This window comes from Elephas maximus, chromosome 21 (assembly GCF_024166365.1).
Source record: "Elephas maximus indicus isolate mEleMax1 chromosome 21, mEleMax1 primary haplotype, whole genome shotgun sequence".
Lineage (NCBI taxonomy): Eukaryota > Metazoa > Chordata > Mammalia > Proboscidea > Elephantidae > Elephas > Elephas maximus.
Genome location: NC_064839.1, coordinates 8,832,555 through 8,853,090, shown reverse-complemented (window position 1 = coordinate 8,853,090; position 20,536 = coordinate 8,832,555). Strand labels below are relative to the sequence as shown.

Here is a 20,536-nt window from a genome sequence, read left to right as displayed (position 1 = left end):
CAATGTCACTGAGTCAGCCAAGTTTGCCTGGTCTCAATCCTGCCTACTATGCAGCCTGAAATTCAACTTTACGATTCGCCACCAATTAATCTCACATGTAATCTACGTTAGGCTAAAAAGAAAAGAAAAACATGATATCAATTGGGGAACCTTCTACTCTAAAAATATATATATACATAGAGAGAGAGAAAAACTCTTTAATCTTGGTCAACTTGGCAGGAAGTCTACTGTCTGTTATTCTTACTTCTTTACATAAGCCTGAAGGCAAGGAGGAAAAATTAGTCTTTTAAAATGCTTTTTCTTCATAAACCATCATGCTGACAGATTAAATGACAGTAAGCTCTCTCAACAGCTGACAGCCTAGCAGGGGCCTGTTAACATGTGCATTAGGGTGGACTGATTGCTTTAATTGGCAGCCATGCCTAAAAACCTGCAGAGGAACTGACGCCGAATGAATCTTTTCCCTCAGCAACATTCAGCAGTTTGAAGGCAGCAATGCAACCGAAGGCGCTTGAAGTTGCTCTATTCATTGTCGAAACCAACAGACCAAGTCATTACTTCGATTTTATTTTCTAAAATTGTGTACTTTCACTAAAAGCCGTCTTTTAGAAATGCTTCAAAGAAAAGATTTCTTACCAAATTTTGCCATATCTCAAACTGGAAGTTATTAGAGCCAGACTGTGTTGTGAGGAATAAATCTAGAAGGAAAATAAAAGAATTTTAAGTTTTGTAGTCATTCTGATCCACCCATTCTGATGTGTACATTTAAAGACAGCAAGAAACGCAACACATAAAATAACACAATTCTACTTAATATAGTCTAAATTATAAACAGGTTTGATCCAGCACAGAAAATACAGCAGAGGATCCTGTATTAATACAACTAAGGAGACTGTATTTAAAGCGAATATTTGGAAACTGTGGTGGCGCAGTTGTTAAGTGCTATGGCTGCTAACCAAGAGGTCGGCAGTTCTAATCCCCAGGCGCTCCTTGGGAACCCTATGGGGCAGTTCTGCTCTGTCCTACAGAGTCACTGTGAGTCAGAATGGACTTGATGGCAACGGGTTTGTTTTGGGTGTTTTTTTTGGTATTTGGTATTAGTCCTTCAGAACATTCCTTAATTTCAAGAACTTTTTTTATCTTAAACATTATCGCTCCAATGTGTAAGGTGGAATATACTATTTAAAAAGATATTCTGATCCTAGTTACATTTTGCTTTTGTACCCTAAAAGCAACACTTGTCTATAAACCATAGCGAGGTTTCAGAATCATTTTAAATCACAGTATTACAGTATTCAAAATCTTCAGCATTCATGTTAAATGAGCAATAAATTATTTTTCAAAATTTGAGAAACAGAATTGTCTTCACAATAAACTCCAACTAAAGAAAGTCTTATCAGGAAATCTAAGAATTTTAATAAAGTTCCTTTGAAAAACAACAGGTGACAGTGAAATCAAACATCCTATTAATGCAAAGGGCCGCTGAGCTGCAAACCCTTCCTAGTGGGGCTTTATCACAGCGTTTGCAAAATGGCAATTTTATTCAGTGAATATGTCAAGTTTTAAAACGATGGGTTGACTCACAGGGACATTGAAGTGGCATTAATCTTTTATGCTTTAAAAATGGAAATCATTCAGGGTGATGTAAAGACCGTAACTAGTTTAAAGAAAAGGCTGTTCCCCCCCTCCCCCATTAAATGTGTTTAGAAAACTATCATTCATATTTTAATGTGTCTTCTATAAAGGGTTCATATGAACTTAATGAACCTAACTTATATAATAATTATAATAATAGAGATTTTCATAGACTCTCCATAGATAATCTGTTCACTTTTATAATGAAAACCTCCAACTCCTGGAAAGTGGAGCCATACTTTAAACCAATATAGCAATTGCTTCTGCATTTGTTTTCACCACAGTGAAGATGCCTCTCTTATGGATACAGACTTAAGAGTCTCACATGAAGATTTCTTTACCCAGTCACATATACTCCAAACTAAGTGCTGGCTTCCATACTCAGCCATGAAAACTCCCAAACAGTATCTGAGGTTTGTGTGATAATGTACTTGCTGCAAATACCCTCTCCCTCTCCGTGTTTCCTGCATGTTGCCCTCAGTATGATTTTTAAAAAAATCCCAAATGTGATCTCATTCCTCCTCTTCCAGGGTGTCCAGCAAGCCTCTCAGTCTGTCACGTGAAGGCCTCCCTACTGCTGTTTCCAGGCTCCCTTCCCACGGCTCCCTTACATCCCACACCTGTTGCTGTAGACTCAATTCCGACTCGTAGCAACCCTTTAGGACAGGGTAGAACTGCCCCGTAGAGTTTCTAAGGAGTGCCTGGTGGATTCGAACTGTTGACCTTTTAGTTGGCAGCCACAGTACTTAACTACTACGTCACCAGGGCTTCCTCCAGACAAAGCCGTCACCTGATTTTATCATATTCTTCCGTATCTATCTGCTTCTGTGCAGGCCAGTCCCTCTCTCTGCAGTGCCCTTCTACATCACAGGCCTGGTGAACGAATCCTTCAAAATAAGCTCAAATGTCCCTTAGGTAGAGCTTTGCTTCCACTGTTACTCCACTACGATACCTCTATTTTAGTGGTTATTACACTACGCCATGATATTCTGGTTTCACACCTGTCTTTCTTGAGATTCTTGAGAGCAGGAGTTATGCCTAATTGATTTTTCTACCCCTGTGATTCTATGTGCTTGGAAATAGCACGTGTTTAAGTGATTGCTGAATAACTACACAGCACATGCTATACACATATTGTGATTCTTGCAAATTTGCCTGACTGTCTAAAAGTTCTCTATTGCATCTTTAAATGGAAAATCTTGAAAAAAAAAAAGGGTCTTATGCTAATGTAAAATTTATGTAAAATTTCATCAATAATAAGTATGACTGGCCATAGTGACTAAGAATGCTTAATAAAAGCTGTTACGTTTTTGTTATCCACAGACATGGGCTATCAGCATAAGAAAGAGATGAGGGATCAGTAGCCAGGGAAATTCCTAAGAATCACTGAGAGAGGAGTCAATGTGAGCTCTGGGCTATATGAAAGAAGCAAAATTCAAACTGAAAACACCGAACTGTTGAAACTCTGACTCGTTGGAGAATAAATGAGGAGGCATCTTTCCCATAAAGGAGCAGAGGCTCAATGCGGTCAGGTTCCCCGGCCTGGAAGAACTCTTCTGTTACCACACACACTACAGCAGGGATAGTCAGAGGGAGTGGTGATGGAAACCAGTAATCTACCTCCATTCCTGGAAAAGCAACTCGAAACATCTTTTTCCATTCCTGCAGTATCAGTCTCCATATATTTGCATAAAAGGTGATAAATTATGAACTTCCTGTTGTTTGGTGCATATTCAGAAAAGTTAAGAACTGTAATACATTGTTTTTTCCTATTCTCATAGCTTTACTAGCTATTTATTAAGATTTTTTTTTAATTTATTCTAGTTATTTATTAAGAATAAATAGCTAGTATTTGAAAAAATAGTAAAGCTAGATGAGGAATTGGAAGCACCTTGTAAAACAGATTTTAAAAAGCCTCATGTTCACTATTGAATTATGTAAAGAGGTTACAGAAAAATAAATGATTAATTATATGGAGAAATAAAAATAGAGACAATTATTAACAATTCAATTATGAAGAATCATGCCTAAGACTCTGAATGAAATGAGAATGAAATAACTGCTAGGAAGAAATTTCAGTAAACAAAGCAATAAAGCTCTCACCCTCCCACACTGCTAGGGGTAATTCACACAGTAAAATGAAAGCATATGTGCTCAATGAAGTGTAATGGAGGCTGAGGTCCATAACCAAGATCTCTCTTTAGGAACGAAGGACTTATTCCCAACATGCTGAAAACAGTGCTGGTAGACATTCTCGGTGGTCAGCCCTCTTAGGAACAGCTTTGGCAGTAAAGAGCTACCTTGCCAAAGGCCTTGCCTCTTTCTGGGCTGGTTGGTTGGCATCCAGTAACTGGACAATTGAGAGGCATAAAGGCCAAACCCCCTCACAGCTCAGGACAACTCTGTAGGGCCAGTCCACATTCAGAGCTTCGCAGGGTTAGCAGCAAGGCTTTTGTTGACCCTGCATCACAAGCCCAACTGTGATTCCTTCCCTTCCATGGTGCTAACTGCAGGAGGATTCCCTAAAAAGTATCCCACATACCCATCTCCATCTGACATCTTCTCACCTAGGGAACACGATCTACAAGAGTCAACACCAAAAGAGACCTGAGATTGGCGAAGGGAAAGACCACACACAATATAGGAGAAGTCAGCACAACTTGTCCAAGGCAAAGCCACAGAAGCTTCCTAGACAGACCCAAACACCTTGAGGGACTGAATTACTGGGGCTAAGGGCTGGGGACCATGATCTCGGGGGACATCCAGGTCAACTGGCATAACATAGTTCATAAAGAAAATGTTCCACATCCTACTTTGGTTAGTAGCGTCTAGGGTCTTCAAAGCTTGGGAGCGGCCATCTAAAATACATCTATTGGTCTCATCCCCTCCACAGCAAAGGAGAATGAAGAAAACCAAAGACACAAGGAAAATATTTGATCAAAAACTAATGGATCACAAGACTACAGCCTCCACCAGTCTAAGCCCAGAAGAACTAGATGGTGCCTGGCTACCACCACCGACAGCTCTGACAGGGATCACAAAAAAGGGTTCCAGACACAGCAGGAGAAAAAATTAGAACTAAATTCAAATTCACACACAAAAAAACCAGACTTTCGGGTCTGATAGAGACTGAAGGAACCCTTGAGACACCTTGCTAACTAGAACTGAAGCCACTCCTGAAGTCCACCTTTCAGCCAAAGATTAGACAGGCCTATAAAATAAACAATAACACATGTGGAGAACATGCTTCGTAGTTCAATCAAGTATCCAAAGGCAAATGGGCAGCACCTGCCGAAAAGCAAAGCCAAGAAGGCAGGAAAGGGCAGGAAAACTGGACAAATGGACACAGGTAACCCAGTGTGTAAAGGAAAAGGGGTAGAGTGCTGACACACTGCAGAGATAGAAACCAACATCACAAAACAATTTGTGTATAAATTTTTGAATGAGAAAATAATTTGGGGTGTAAATTTTGACCTAAAACTCACATACAAAGTGAGGACGAGATCTGGAGTTGGACTGCCTAACAAGGGACTGGTGGTAGGTGCAGCACAGAGCCCTGCACCTGCTAGAACTCTCACTGGTGCTGTCCTGGGAGAATATTTTGGTAGAAGGGAATGCACTTGTGGGTGTGTTACTTCACCTTTTGAGAAATATGGGGTAGGCATTAACTATAAGGAGAGTGGAATTAGATGGCTATTGCTAAGCTCAATTGAAGAAATGTAGGAAAAAGAAAAAGGCTGAATGTGATTGATCAGAAATTAAAAGCTAAGTGTGAAAGCCAGAGGGCCTTCTGGGTAGCATATAAAGAGACTCCTGCAACAGGAGGGCTGAGAAGCTGAGGACCAAGACTAGGACTTAATGATAAGATTAGACAAGTTCCCAAGAAGGTAAAATTCTCAACCTAAGTAGGTTTACCATGCTAAAGTTAGGGTCCTAGTTGATTAGAGAATGATAACTTGACCCACCCATGGCATAGGAGCATCTGGGTTGATGAACCTGAAAATCTTGAATTCCCAGATTCACTTGAACTTTCAGAGCTTGCAGAAGTAGGCCATTCTTCACTGTTAAAAGCTAGCATTCTTCCCTAATTATCCCACTGCACCCCACCTTCTCTCCTGGCCATCAGGCTATGAAGTGGGGTTAAGTTACAAGATAACCTGGCTAGGGATAATGATCATGTAAGGGAAGGAAGGGACTACACCTTAAGGAAGTCCAGGACTGAGCTAACATGTACTAGCAGGAGCCAGGACTGTGTGCTAAGAGTGCTTGATCAAGGGGGTGGGGGTGGGGTGGGGTGGGGGTAGAATAAACGGTTGCTGACAAGTTGATTACATTGGACCACTTCCACCCAGGAAGTGTCAGGAATTCATTATGACATGAATAGACACATATTCTGGGTATAGGCTTGCCGTTCCTGTCTTGAAAACTAACTTGCAAAATGCCAAGAGAAAAAGCATGAAGGCAGCTGACATCCCTTGAAGAAATAATCCTCAACAAAAGATCGCATCATGAGTTAGTGAAAATTCAGAATATAAACTCCAAAATCAGTTCAGTCCTTTTTCATTAAACTCTTCTAACAAGTAAAACAGTGAAAATCTTCAATGCATATGCAGTTTCTTCCTCAAAAGGAAGACACACAGTCAAGTAAGTGTGTATAAAAACCTGCAATGGTTTATGCCTCAATTATCTCCATTCATAGTTTGAAAGGATTAAGCTTCTGCATTTTAATCATTGCCAAGTGCAGCACAGCCTTCCCTTCAAGTGAAGAGCCCTCTGGTTAAAACTGGCATCAAAGGAAGCCTTAGAACTTTTAGGAACTTAAATTGGAAGCTGAACTATGTGAACTAGATCATGTTAGGAAAAATCAAAACAAACTTTAATGATTAATAAACAGCACACAACACCCTTTAGATATGGTATGAAGGAAGAGGTTAAAAACTGTGATTTCTGGCACTGTATCTGTTCAGCGTGACATCTCGATATTTTAAAAAAATATTCCAATATAAAATTTAAAAGAATATCCATAATGTCGTTTAACATTTCTGCATGCAGAAATCCCCAAGATAGTAATGTTGTCACTATATTCCCAAAGGAGAAAAATTATGCTTCACTTCGTAAAAATAGTTATTACAACATGTATAGTATTTTCTAGAAGCCTCAGACATTTCCACAAAGAATGGTTCATAGCAATATCATGATCCATACATACTGTTTCTATGCTTGAGCCAGAAGGGTATGTCAAACTCACCTTTATATCTGTTCTATAGTACTGTCATGCATTGAACTGTGTCCCCAAAATATATGTGAATTAATTAGGCTAGGCCATGATTCCCAGCATTGTGGACTGTCTACCATTTTGCCATTTGATGTAATTTTTCTATATTTGTAAATCCTATCTCTATGATGCTAGTGAGATGGGATTAGTGGCAGTTATGTTAATGAGGCAGGACTCACTATACAAGATTAGATTGTGTTTTAAGCCAATCTCTTTTGAGATATAAAAGAGAAACAAGCAGAGAGACATGGGGACCTCATACTACCAAGAAGGCAACACAGGGAGCAGAGTGCATCCATTGGACCTGGGGTCCCTGTGCTGAGCAGCTCCTAGTCCAAGGGAAGACTGATGACAAGGACCTTCCTCCAGAGCCAACAGAGAAAGCCTTTCCCTGGAGCTGGTGCCCTAAATTTGGGCTTCTAGCCTACTAGACTGTGGCAGAATAAATTTCTCTTTGTTAAAGCCATCCATTTGTGGTATTTTTGTTACAGCAGTACTAGATCACTAAGACAAGTACTACCTGGTTTTTCTCCGGCCGTGTTATATTAACGAAAGGGCAGGCTAACAGATTAGAATATAACTACTGAAATCACCAAGGGGGAAAGACAAACCAGCTCATATCAACAACTTTTCCTCCATGAAGCAGCAGTTTAGCTACACTCCACAGATCAGAGGTCATCGATTCAAATACTATAACGCCTGAGGTCCTAACTTAAATAAGTAAAGAGGGCCTGGTACAACCAAGATGATAAAATAGTAAAATGGCACAGGGCACAAACTGACTAAGGGTCACAGGGTAGGAGAGACAGGAGGCAAGGGACTTGGATGAACCAGAGAGCACATCTCTGTCCAAAGAGTACAGCAACCAATCAGTTCCAGACAACTGTTATGAAAATATACTTTTTATATACAAAAAAATAATGTTTGATCCTAATTCAAATGATTTTAAACACAGTACAGACCACCCCCACCCCTCACACACACACACACACACAAAAAAAAACAAGTCTGCAGACTGAAATTGGCCCACGTGTACTCGTTTGAAACCTCTGATAGAAATGGCTGCTTAGTCATGTATTTGTTTACAGAGAACAAACCCTATTCTCCACGTTTCCCTGCAGCAAAGAATTCTTTTCGATCATATCCTGTACAGATGCACTGATTTAGTCAGATGGTAACTGTGTTTGTATGGATCACCATTCACAAGGCATTATTATTAGGAAGAAGTCTAAATTTCTAGAAATCATTTAAAATTTTCACTTTTTAAGTTCACAACCTTCTATCTAGACTTTCCTTCCCTTTCTTTTTCCCTTTACTGAAACATGCCCCCGGCCCCCAAAGGAAGATTAACCTTTCTTGGCAGGCAGCTTTGACTAACCCTCAGTTAAAAGAGTACACACCACATACAGAGACTCAGACACCCTACGCTGGAACACAGGGCGGGTTACTACAAACTGAGAGCTTTAATGCCCTCCTGTACCAATCCTTGATCCAACCACAAGGCTGGGTAAACCACAGACATACTCCTGCCCTGTCTTCCCACATTAGTCAAATCATGATCAGAAGTACTTTTGTTCTAAGAAAAATAAGGTTGGATTTATTTCAGACTGAGTAAAATTGAGAAAATCTTTGCTGAGAGCAACAAACTCCAAGTAGTAGGCTGCTGGCAGCAAATAATGATGGCAGCCCAAGTTCAGTGCCCTGAAATTCAATGCCTCAGGGAGTTAACGATTTTCATTTGATGAGGATTGTTAACAAACGAAGAGCAGATAGATTCTAATTACTATATTTTTATCACAGGGGATTTATTTTTCATAACTTATATGTTGAATTGTTGACAAATATAATCAAGGCAATAATGGTAAGTTAATGAACCTCAAAGACTGGGCAACAGTTTAATTTTCAGTATTATATGTACATTTCAACTGAAGTTGCTGTCAGGGGGTACTACATGTGACTCAATCAGTTGGCCCTCATTAGAGTGGACTGCCTTCCATAAAATGATCTAATGTAATTACCTTAGATAGAATGTAATGTAATGACCTTGCATAACACAATTTCACATAATATGATCATCATTTGGTTGAGGTCATAATATCATAGAGTGGATCCTAAACCTAATCACTTCTGAATTATAAAAATACCAGAATGGACACAAAGATACACACATAGGGGAAGACAGATGACCTCTGAGGACTGTCTACAAAACAAACGGAACACCAAGGGTCACCAGCACACACCAGGAAACAGGGGAGAGGCTTACAGAAGGAAATGACATGAAGGAGCCCTGATTTGAACTTTTTGCCTCCAGAATTGAGAAAGTCAATTTCTGTTCTTTAAAGTCATCCTTCTATGGTACTTGTGTTACAGCAGCATGAGGTAAATAATACAGACTGAGTCACCCACGTCCATTTAAAAATCTTGACCTTTTCTTATCAGGTGCAGCTAGGCGTCAGTTTTCAAATTTATAAAAATGATAAATTTGCTAACTGCACAACAATTGACTAAGCACTACTATCCAAAATGGTTCTTTTATCAGCTGAAACATGGCATGCAAGATTTCTGAGTATTTATTTCTTTTAGATGAAAAGACTGTGTGTCAGTCTACGCTGAAGTTAAAGGGTTACCAAAAAATGTGCTTTTTATACATTTCTGTCTGCTGAGTTGTTTTATTTTTAAAAGAATTTAAACTTTTTACTGTATGGCTGGCTCGTACTCATGGGATTTGTTTAGGTCAGAAAAGAAACCTCACACAGCGGCTAGATATTTAAAATTAAACTGAAACTGAAGTAATTTCTTTTTAGGTGACACAATTCAGTCATTTACAATTTATAAGCAAGAAGGTGCTTGGTGTCTCTGATAACTGCTACATCAGACCGAGCTGCAAAACAATACAGATGCTCAGCAGAGTTTACCAGTTTATCCTCCGTAATCCAGGGCATACAGTTAAAACCACAAAATGAGCTGTTTACAATGGTTTAAAGTCACAGTTACTCAAAAGCAAACCTCTAACAGTAGCCAGTTATGTTCTTTCCAGTCTTAAAACTCTTGATTTGCGTTCTGTCTTCTTGTTTGGTCTCTGTTCCCTCAGATGCCCCAGAGAGGAACTTTCTACAGACTGGGAAAACAGTGGCCTTAATGAGATAATCTGCCTGTGTGGTTTCCACGCATCATTTCCAGAACATACTGAAAAGGAATATTTTTACCGAATCCAAAGCAGTGTAGTGATAAAATACTTCAAGTATAATAAATCCAGTAACTTGGAAAAAGTAAAGCCAAGTATTAACTTTCTGGGCTCCATTTCCTTGCTTATAAAATGATGTGGTTAAAGTACATCGTCTTTAAGATTTCTTTCATTTCATATCCAGACACTCATTCAGCATCTTCTAGGTGCCTCCTATGTGCCTGCTACTTAATTAGGTATGAAAGAGAGAAACACAAGTGACTCATGCTCCTTGCCTTTAAGGAACTTTTTGTCCCTAGAGGAGACAGAGGTGGAAACAGACAAATGCCACGTGTCAATGGCTATGCTAGAATTATGAACATGCACGACGGGAGCAGAGCCATCTGGGGTACATACTGCTTGGGTGGATTTTGGGAGGCCTGTTCACTAAGGAGGCAACATTTGTGCTGGTCAAAACCTTAGGAGATAATTAGTTTTAGAAGCAATGACACTGCAGTGAAATGCTAACACTACTAACACAGGACATTTTAGAGTTCATAAAGCCTTTTATATATAAATTAAGTTAAAACAAAACAATTAGATGATTAAAAAACTTTAGGCTAAAGTAACTTATTAAAATAATGAGATATACTCATGGCCTCTAACTCATCCCAAAAGAAGATGTTCTTGTTGTTAGGTGCCATGGAGTCGGTTCCAACTTGTAGGGACCCTACAGGACAGAGTAGAACTGCCCCCTAGGGTTTCTAAGGAGCAGCTGGTGGACTTGAACTGCCGACCTTTTGGTTAGCAACTGAGCTCTTAACCACTATATCACCAGGGCTCCCAAAAGAAGATAGTAGGTAGAATTTATTTTGTTAAATGTAACATACACACTAAGTACACATTTGACAATCACAAAAAATTGCTCAGATACCCATTCTAGTTTTACCTAATTAAGTGCCAATAATCAAATTAATGATAATTCTGAGAAGTAAATAATTTCTTCAGCATTATGGCATTTGATTAAAGTAGTCCCTAAACTTCATATGTAAAATTATAAACATGTTCTCTTAAAGCAGAAATATGTATATCAAACCAAACCTGTTGCCGTTGAGTCAATTCCAACTCAAAGCAACCCTACTGGACAGAGCAGAACTGCCCCACAGGGTTTCCAAGGAGCAGCTGATGGACTCGAACTGTCAACCTTTTGATTAGTAGCCAAGCCTTTAACTACCGTGCCACCAGGGCTCCGAAACAAGTATGATAGTGATTAAATATGAAAATTAAGGATATATGAAATGCATTAATGTATTAACGGGTTTAATGTTAACTCCAAAAGAGTTTCTTTCACAATATGGAAAGTTAGATGATTATAATGCTGTGGTACAATGAATTACTTAATACGGCCATTTTATCCACAGTCTTTGTGACTCATACACAATGACTGAGTGGGACTATGTAAATAAGGTGTATGGAACCTGTGATGGTTGAGGTTATATGTCAACTTGGCTAGGCCATGATTCCCAGTATTGTCTGGTTGTCTTCCATTTTTGTGATCTGATGTAGTTATCCTCCAGTTTGTGATATGTTGTGAATCCCAACCTCTATGCCTGATTGTGTTAATGGGGCGGTATGCATTAACGAGGGACATATGTTGAGTCACAACCTTACGAGAGGGTGTGACTCAAGTCACCACCTCTACTGCAGTCACTACCCTTATTAAAGGATGTAACTCAATTCACTGTCTTCTCAAGCAGGCAGAGTTCCATTGAGGGTGTGCTCTGCATCAAATGGGTATAAACACTCTGAGGAAGCTCTCTTTCTGTCTGGATCCCGCATCTGGTTTGGGGTCATCTGACCTCCAGGTTCTGGAGTTGCCAGCAACCTGCCGTCTGAGCAGCGGATTCTGGGATTCGCCAGCTTCTGTAGTCCCCTGAGCCAGCAGCCTGTTGTCTGACCTGCCAGTTTGGGTTTGTCAGCCACTGCGTCCACGTGGTTCGGGAGAAGCCTCCAGCCTAATGCCCACCCATGGATTTGGGACTTGCCATCCCCCATAACCACGTGAGCCATTGCCTTGAGATATGGTTCATAAGTTCTGTGACACGTTGCAGTGAATCATGAAACCCAAAGACAGGAGGGAGAGTACTGAGGGGAGGAGGAGTAGCTGGCGTTAGAGATGATGGAGTGGGATGGCAGCTTTAAAACCTGGACATCCGGAACATCTTCGACCTCCACACTGACAGGAGCCGCCTTCAGTGCTGATCTTTATAAAGGAAGTTAGTCAAGAAGTCACTCGTCCAAATGCACAAGCACACAGTGCACGTTATATTGTTGTGTGTGGCTGACTCTTACTCATAGGCGCCTTACAGGACAGAGGAGAACTGCCCCATATGGTTTCTTAAGGAGCCCTGGTGGTGCAGTGGTTAAAGTGCTCAGCTACTAACCAAAAGTTTGGTGGTTCAAACCCATCAGCTGCTCCGTGAGAGAGAGATGTGGCAGTCGGCTTCCATAAGATTTACAGCCTTGGAAATCCTGGGGAGCAGCTCTACTCTGTCCCATAGGTTCGCTATGAGTCAGAATCGACACCACGGCAGCGGTTTGGTTATATAGGATTTCCCAGGCTGCCATGTCTTTCTCCTGCTGAGCAGCTGCTGGGTTCCAACTGCCAACCTTTTGGTTAGCACTGGCGTGCTTAACTATTGTGCCACTAGGGTTCCAACTGTACTATGATGACTAATAAATGCTAATTAACTTTATTTTCCTCCGTCTTCTCTGCTTGTTGTAATAGCAGAATGCTATTTATAGGTCATATTAAGAGAGCTCACTTTAATAGGGAGAGACTTGACCTTTCTTTTTTAATGTCAAAAGACCTTACACGAGAATTGGAGCTTCAGCATTTAAAACTGAAAACTTACTCAGGCTTATTTGTTTTATGTAGATAAATAAAAACTGAGCCAAAAATACGAAAGGAATGCCTTGTTAAGCCATATAGGAAAGTTCTGATGCTACTCCATAAATTCATCATAGTTCATTTATATATACACAAATCATCTGTAAAATGGCAAAATAATCATATGGGTCCAATTAAAAAGCCTTCATCCTGAGAAAGCCCCACCAGGAAGAGTAAGCAACAATATTCAAGGCCATACGCTTAAACAAAAACCACCTGTTATCAGCATGGGGCCTGACAAATGCCTAGGAAACACAGATATTCACGTTCAGAATGGCAGTGTGAGGAGCACTATAGACCTGCTTGCAGTGAGGCAAGCATAACTGGGGTAAGTTATTACAAAGAAAAACATTTAAAGTCTCTAGAAATTGTCCTAAGGGTATACAGCAAAATGAGGAAACATTTATTTAAGAAAATCTACTAAAACTTGGGATAAGAACAGTGAGCCTGTGGCATTTGAACCATGTGACAGAAACTTCACTCTGCTCCAGGCAGGTGCGTCCAATAGCACAGGTCCCCATCTTCCCCCAGCTTCCAGTCAAGAGCTATGGTGTCTTCCTGGGAGGATTAGATCACCAGCATTTCTCATCCTCTGAGCTATGTGTTGCAGAGGCTAAATTCCAAGCAAGTGCAGCCAAGAGACTGGGGACTCCTTTCTTCTCTTCAGCCCCCAGTCATAGGGTGGAGGCTCTATCTTAGGTGTGGCATGCTGAGAATACTGAGGCCCTGACTGCCCTTAACCAGCTTGTACATAGGGCAGAGGGTCCATGCTGGGAGAGGCAAGCTCCCCACCTAGCAGCACCCTGCTTCTAAGCAGGGGTGTCACTCAGAGAGAAGCATGTTATTGTCTGCACTCCCAGCTCTGGAGCCATGCGTGGCTCCGAGATTTTACCCAGAAGGAGGGGCAGGCCTTAAAACAGAGAGGTCCAAGCTCTCCCCTAAGGAACCGACTGTATTTGAAAAAGAAAGTGGGAAAGTTTTAGCCTAAGGACACATTCAAAATCAATGGCAGTTTGGTGGTAAGCAATTCAGAGGAGGCTGTGAGCTTCATGAAAGATAGAAACTAAACCATAAGCCAGAGAGTTTACTAAAGAGTACCAGAGAAAGAGCTAAGAAAAGCCCTCCTGCAGTCAGAACAAATCTCAAACACTGGCATAAAAAACTACTCCCTCAAAGAAGCCTACTTTAATTATGTCAGATTATGGAGCTACTGTCAAAAACAATAGAGCAATCAGCTGGTAATTAGTGGAGCCTCACAGCTGGGTATGATCAGGGAAAAAGACAAAGAGAACCTGCTAAAACCAGAGCCATCCCAGGGTGACTGTGCACACGCCCATGGATGTGGCCTCTGAGGAGCAACATCAGAGGCTTCACACTGTGGGGGAAACAGACCTCACTAAAGTAGTCCAGCCAGTCACTAAATAAAACAAACAAGCAAAACATGATACCCAGCCTTGGGATGCGGGGTGAGCAGTATCCAGAGTTGCTACAATGTATGATTGCAATATGAATCTCATTATTTATTGATGTTTGCCTACTGACAGCTTTTAAGCCTCACCCCTCCCTCTACACCCTTATGCCCTGCATCTGGACAAGCTTTGGGGAGAACTGACATTTTCACAAAGTTGAGCTGACCTATCCATTAGCATGGTATGCTTCTCCATTTCTGTAGTTCTCTTTTGGTTTCCTGTGGCAGTGTTTTGTAGTTTTGTTTGTACAGGTCTTTTACCCTCCTGGTTAGATTTATTCCTAAGTACTTTATTTTTTAGGGGGTATTATAAATGGCGGGAGGATCAAACCATGCAATCCTCTGCCTGCACAAACCCTGACCCAAGCCCCACCCCTGAACCACAGTAAAAACCCTAAGCTAGTCTCCTTTCTCTGCTTTCTCAAGCCATTTTCAGATCAGCCTGTGATGCCTACTCTGCTCTTCCAAGAAAGCCTTATTTTGTTGAATGATACCTTTTCAAACCCACTTGGTGTGTGTAGACGTGTGTGCGTGGGTCTCATCATCAGTCTTGACATCCAAATCAAAATTTTTGGTGGGGGGGTGGTCCTTCCTGTTCCTGCAGGGTGGCCACAACAATTATCTAAAATGTCCCAATTTTCAACAAAAAATCAGGAAGCATACAGATAAACAGGATAGTGATCCATACACAGGAAGAAAAGCAGGTAACAGAAACTACTGTGAAAGGGACCAGGTGTTGGATTTAACAGACAAAAGCTTCAAAGTAGCCATTACAAACATGTTCAAAGAACTAAAAGAAATCACGCTCATAGAAGTAAGGGAAGGTCTGGTGACAATGTCTCATTATTTAATAGACTATCAATAAAGAAAGAGAAATTATTTTAAAAAATGAGTTGAGTTGAAAAGTACAATATTGAAATAAAAAATTCCTTAGAGGGGCTAAACAGTACATTCGAACTGGCAGAAGGAAGAATCAATGAACATGAATATAAATCAACAGAGATTATGTAAGCTGAAGAATAGAGAGAAAAATAAAATGAAGAAAAATGAGGGCCTCAGAAAGATATGGGACACCTTCAAGCACACCAACGTATGTGTAATGGAAGTTCTAGAAGGAAAGGAGAAAGGTGCAGAAAAAACATTTGAATAAAAAATGTTTTTTCTGCAGACAACTCAAACTTATTGAAAAACAATAATCTACCTCTTCAGGAAGTGGAAGGAAAAGAAAACTGAACCAAGAATTCTAGATTAAGCAAAACTAATTTTCAAAAATGAAGGCAAAATAAAGACGTTTCCAGATAAACCAAAGCTGACAGGATCCATTACTGACAGACCCGCCTTCTAAGAAATACTAAAGGAAGTTCTGCAGGCTGAAAGCAGGTGACTTCAGACAATAACTCAAAACTACATGAAAACCACTGCACTGCTAAATGCAATTATATACTTATAAAAGACAGTGTGTGTATTTCTCCTTTCTTCTCTTAACGGATTTAAAAAGCAATGGTATAAGATAGTATGTAACCAGCTGTAGTGTTGGTCCTGTAATATACAGAAATGTAATATATCCGCCAATAATAGCACAAAAGAAGTGAGGGGGGTAAAGGTGAAATGGACTCACGTAATGACACCAGACAGTAACTTATATACAGGAACAAATAAACCAGAAAAGGTCAAATAAGAAGGTTAATATAATGAACACTGTAAATATATACTGCTTTTACGCAAATAAAGCATGCCTTCTACATTTGTTTGCTAACCACAACCCCCCCGCCAAGATATTTTTGTAAGTGTACTATGCTAATTTTTTTATAGCAAGATGTAAAAAAAAATTAGCAGAGCAGTGCTTGTGAAAATACCTGGGGTAGGGGAAGGGTGGGGTTAGCAAACAAATGTAGAAAGCCCACATTATTTGGGTAAAAATACAGTACTGGCTCTCCTCTCATCTTCTTTAAGAGACAAAAGTACACAAAATATTAATTATAAAAATGTATTGTTGAGTTTTGTAACATAAAAAGATGTAATACATATAGCAATAACAGAACAAAAAGGGGTAAATGGACTAGAACTATACAGTAACAATATTTTCTTATCTCACTGTAATTAGCATATATCTGAAGTAGGAGGCCCTGATAGTGCAGTAGTTAAGAGCTCAGGCTGCTAACCAAAAGGTCAGCAGTTTGAATCCACCAGCCGCTCCTTGGAAACCCTGTGGGGCAGTTCTACTCTGTAAGGTGCATAGGGTAAGCCCTAGGCAACCACTAAGAAAATAAGTAGAAGTAAAAATACATATATAAATGCATTAAAACAAAAAACAAAAAAAACCAAACCCCCTGCCATCGAATCGATTCCGACTCATAGCGACCCAATAGGACAGAATAGAACCGCCCCACAGAGTTTCCAAGGAGTGCCTGGCGGATTTGAACTGCCAACCTCTTGGTTAGCAGCTGTAGCACTTAACCACTATGCCACCAGGGTTTCAATAAAAAATCATTAAAGGAATTAATATGTTACACTAGAAAATATTCACTTAAAGCAAAAGAAAGCAGTGGAGGATGAACAGAGGAACAAAAAAAGACATGAGATATATGGAAAATGAAATCAAAACAGTAGATGTAAATCCAACTATATAAAAAAAAACATTAAATATCAATGGATTAAACAATTTGATCAAAGGGCAGAGCTTGTCAGACAGGATAAAAAAACGACTACCAGATGCAAAGATGTTATTTTTGGTGAAGGCAATGTCAAACCACTACCCCTCCTTGAAATAAACAGTCCAAGCACTCAAGATCACTCGCTTACTGTGGAGAGAAGAGCAGCATGAGACGTTCATGGAGAAGGACACCTTTCTGGTTTGCCAAGGTCAGAGCTCATACATTCAGTTCACATGACAGGTAGCGGCATGTGTCTGGATAGAGGTGGCAATCAGTGAAGATCAGGATGGAATCTGACACTGGCTCAGCATGCCCTGACGTTAACAACGGCACTGTGACAGAGACCTAAAGGAGGGTCAATAGCTGAAGGACTGTCCTGAGATTTAAAGTCTATGCTCTTTATTTAGAGATGGTTTCTGTATGTGAAATCAATGGCAGCAGACAGACAGATGAATTCTGCAAATAGCCTTAAATTAATTGAGATAATTCCGGAAGGAAATAAAGCAAGGCCTAACAGTGCCCATTAGTAGAACATGCAAGGTATTACAGTACTTCAAAAAATTCACCAATGAAACGCATTCATTTGTTCTCTCAACAGATATTTAACGAGTACAGTTACATATAACATTATGCTTTAAGATGAATCAGGCTGAAGAGAGATTAGACAAGTATACAAGTAATTATTATACAAAACGAATGTGAAAGATATCATTAAGGAAAGTATAAATAAAATATGGGGCAATCCTGAACCTACAGAGATTAATACCTGGTGCATTAAGAAGGTTTCACCGGGTCTGGAAGAATGGGGAATAACTGGGCACACACAGGTGCAGGGGTAGCCCACCAGCAAAGGCACAAAAGTGGGAAAGTGAAGACGGCAGAGAGCCAAGTACTCAGGTCTGGTTAACCAGGGATGTATTTTTACTTAGTTAAATGCTAAGATCATGCCCTCAGCCATTGCAAAGGGCACTTATACAAAGTGTCCATTTGAGTGAAGTTTCTGGATGTCTTAAAATGCTACAGTTGATGACAGTCTACTAGATTGGGAGGTCCAAGTAAATTTATCTATGTGGATGAATGCAGGTGCTTCTGTGAGATCAAACTTGACATCAAACGACTCTCCTTTTTGGTCTTTGCTACCGGGAAACCGAGATTGAAACTTAGGGCTCAAATGCTTTTCAGTTTGTCCAAATATTTGTTCGCTCACATTAGATACCTGGGTCTGACAATACTACTCCCTGGGTCTTGTAGATCACCTCCGTGCTGTTTTAAACGCCCACCCCCCGCCAATTTTATAGCATACATAGCTTTAAAAGTTCCTTCCAATTCTTTCAGAAGTAGGACTATGAACACTAAATATTATACTATTCTGCTCCTTAGAAGCAAGGATGGCGAGACTTCGTCTCTCATACTTTGGACATGTTATCAGGAGGGATCAGTCCTTGGAGAAAGACATCATACTTGGTAAAATAGAAGGTCAGCGAAAAAGAGGAAGACCCTCAAAGACATGGAATGACACAGTAGCTGCAACAATGGGCTTAAGCATAACGATGATTGTGAGGCTGGCGCAGAATAGGGCAGTGTTTTGTTCTGTTTTACATGGGGGTCCTTATGAGTTGGAATCGACTCGATGGCACCTAACAACAACAAAACATAGTAACTATCCGACTAGCCCATATTTATCAACAACCTATCCGTGTGAAAGGCTTCCTAAGGTCCTTTTAGAAAATAGTAACAAATATTAGAAATATACATGTACTGTGCTAGATTCTGCCAAGAGATTATTTTGTCCACTCTGATTCTCTGATTTAACAATTAGAACTGAAATATAATACCTCTAAAGCATTACTATACCAGGAATTATTTCAGTATTGGCGCACACACACACACACACACACACTCACACATCTATGCATCCATTCATTCTAGGGTTGCTATGAGTCAGAATCAACTTGATGGCAATGGGTTTGGTTTTTCTTTTACTATTCTAAAAAAAAATCTAGGTGGGAATATATCTCTGAAAAGACAAATATTTGCCCCTTTGTTTTTACATTTAATTAAGGAAAATATTTTGGGTTATAGAGCAAACCAAAGCAGGGGAAATAGATAGGAAGTATTGGCTTGGGGGGTGTGTGGAATTTCAGGAAGACCTACTTGGAAGGTGATACTGGAGTCAAGGTCTGAAGGAGACAAGGGAGTGAGCCCTGAAGGTATGAGGGGACCAGCAGCGCTGCGGAGGGCTCATGAGCATAAAGGCCTGAGATGAGAGTACACCTGCAACCTGAAGGACACCTGCCGTGGAGGTTGGCCTGGCTGGGCTGAATAATTGGGAGGGGGGAGCAGAGAGACAAGGTCACAAAGGGATGGTGGCCAGGCCACACAGACCCTCACAGGTCATTGTAAGGACTTGAGTTTTACACACTGGGGTTTGAAGTGGAGGATTCCAGAATAGAGGCTTTGGAATCAGAAAGCCATCTGTGTGACGGATATAACACAGCCACTTATGAAAGCCACAGAATGGTAGACTTCAGACATGAGTACAAAAAAAAAAGGATGAAATAAAACAACCTTTTTGTGGAGGCTGCCCACCACAACGCTCTGCTCTTGCTCAGTGCTCTGCTTAATTAACGGTAGTTCCCTTGGGGTGGTGTCTCTCACAGGCATGGTGGTGAACAGTACACAATCCCGGTTTCACAGAATTTACAGGGCTCTCACTGAGAAAATACCTAACAACCACAGCTCCCTGGCTCAGGAGCTAGAGTAACTCAGAGGTGGAACCCTAACCCAGGGCAGCCAATCCGCAGCTGGCAGGAACCCAAGAAGGTGCCTGGTGTGCAAAGCAGTGCCCAAGAAGGATGACAGCGATTTGCTGGGCTGGAATTCTGAATGGAGAAATGCAGAATGCTTCAGCCAGTTAGCAGGAGAAAAAGAACAACACATAAAGAGAAGCAGAGCTAGAGAAGACAGGCACTGTCCTTCTAGGACAACTGAAGCTCAGAAGCTCAGGAGAGGTAAGGTCACCTGGTTCCCAAGGACTTCTGGATCTCCTTGAAAACCCTGTGCAACACCGTTCTACTCTGAGCACATGGGGTTGCCACAAGTCGGAATCGACTCAAGGTCAAACAAAGCCAGCAGCAGCCACAGCCACATCCCCTAATGTGCCTGCTCCCTTTCTGACCGCACCATACTTGAAGTTGCCCAAGCCTCTATTCCTCCTGCATAATCACACAGATAACTAGCAATGAAATGCTATGAGTTAGCACACAATACAGTATCCAAGGGCCATACTGGGGTTGAAGTGTCCCAAAAGTTCAGGAAAGATTCCTTGGTAGATTGGAGAGATCCTGCAAGAATCAGTGTCAAAGGAATGTCAGGCAAATTTGGATTTTCT

The 20,536-nt window shown here is 40.7% G+C and overlaps 1 protein-coding gene across 1 annotated transcript in view; it reads right to left on the bottom strand.

Annotated features, from left to right (window-relative positions):
• The window catches only part of ITFG1 (integrin alpha FG-GAP repeat containing 1), a 244,290-nt gene that overhangs the window by 163,068 nt on the left and 60,686 nt on the right, over positions 1-20,536 (bottom strand). The window contains exon 7 of the mRNA XM_049864307.1: positions 637-698. Within this exon, the coding sequence (XP_049720264.1) occupies positions 637-698 (62 nt within the window). The remainder of the gene's footprint in view (positions 1-636; positions 699-20,536) is intronic.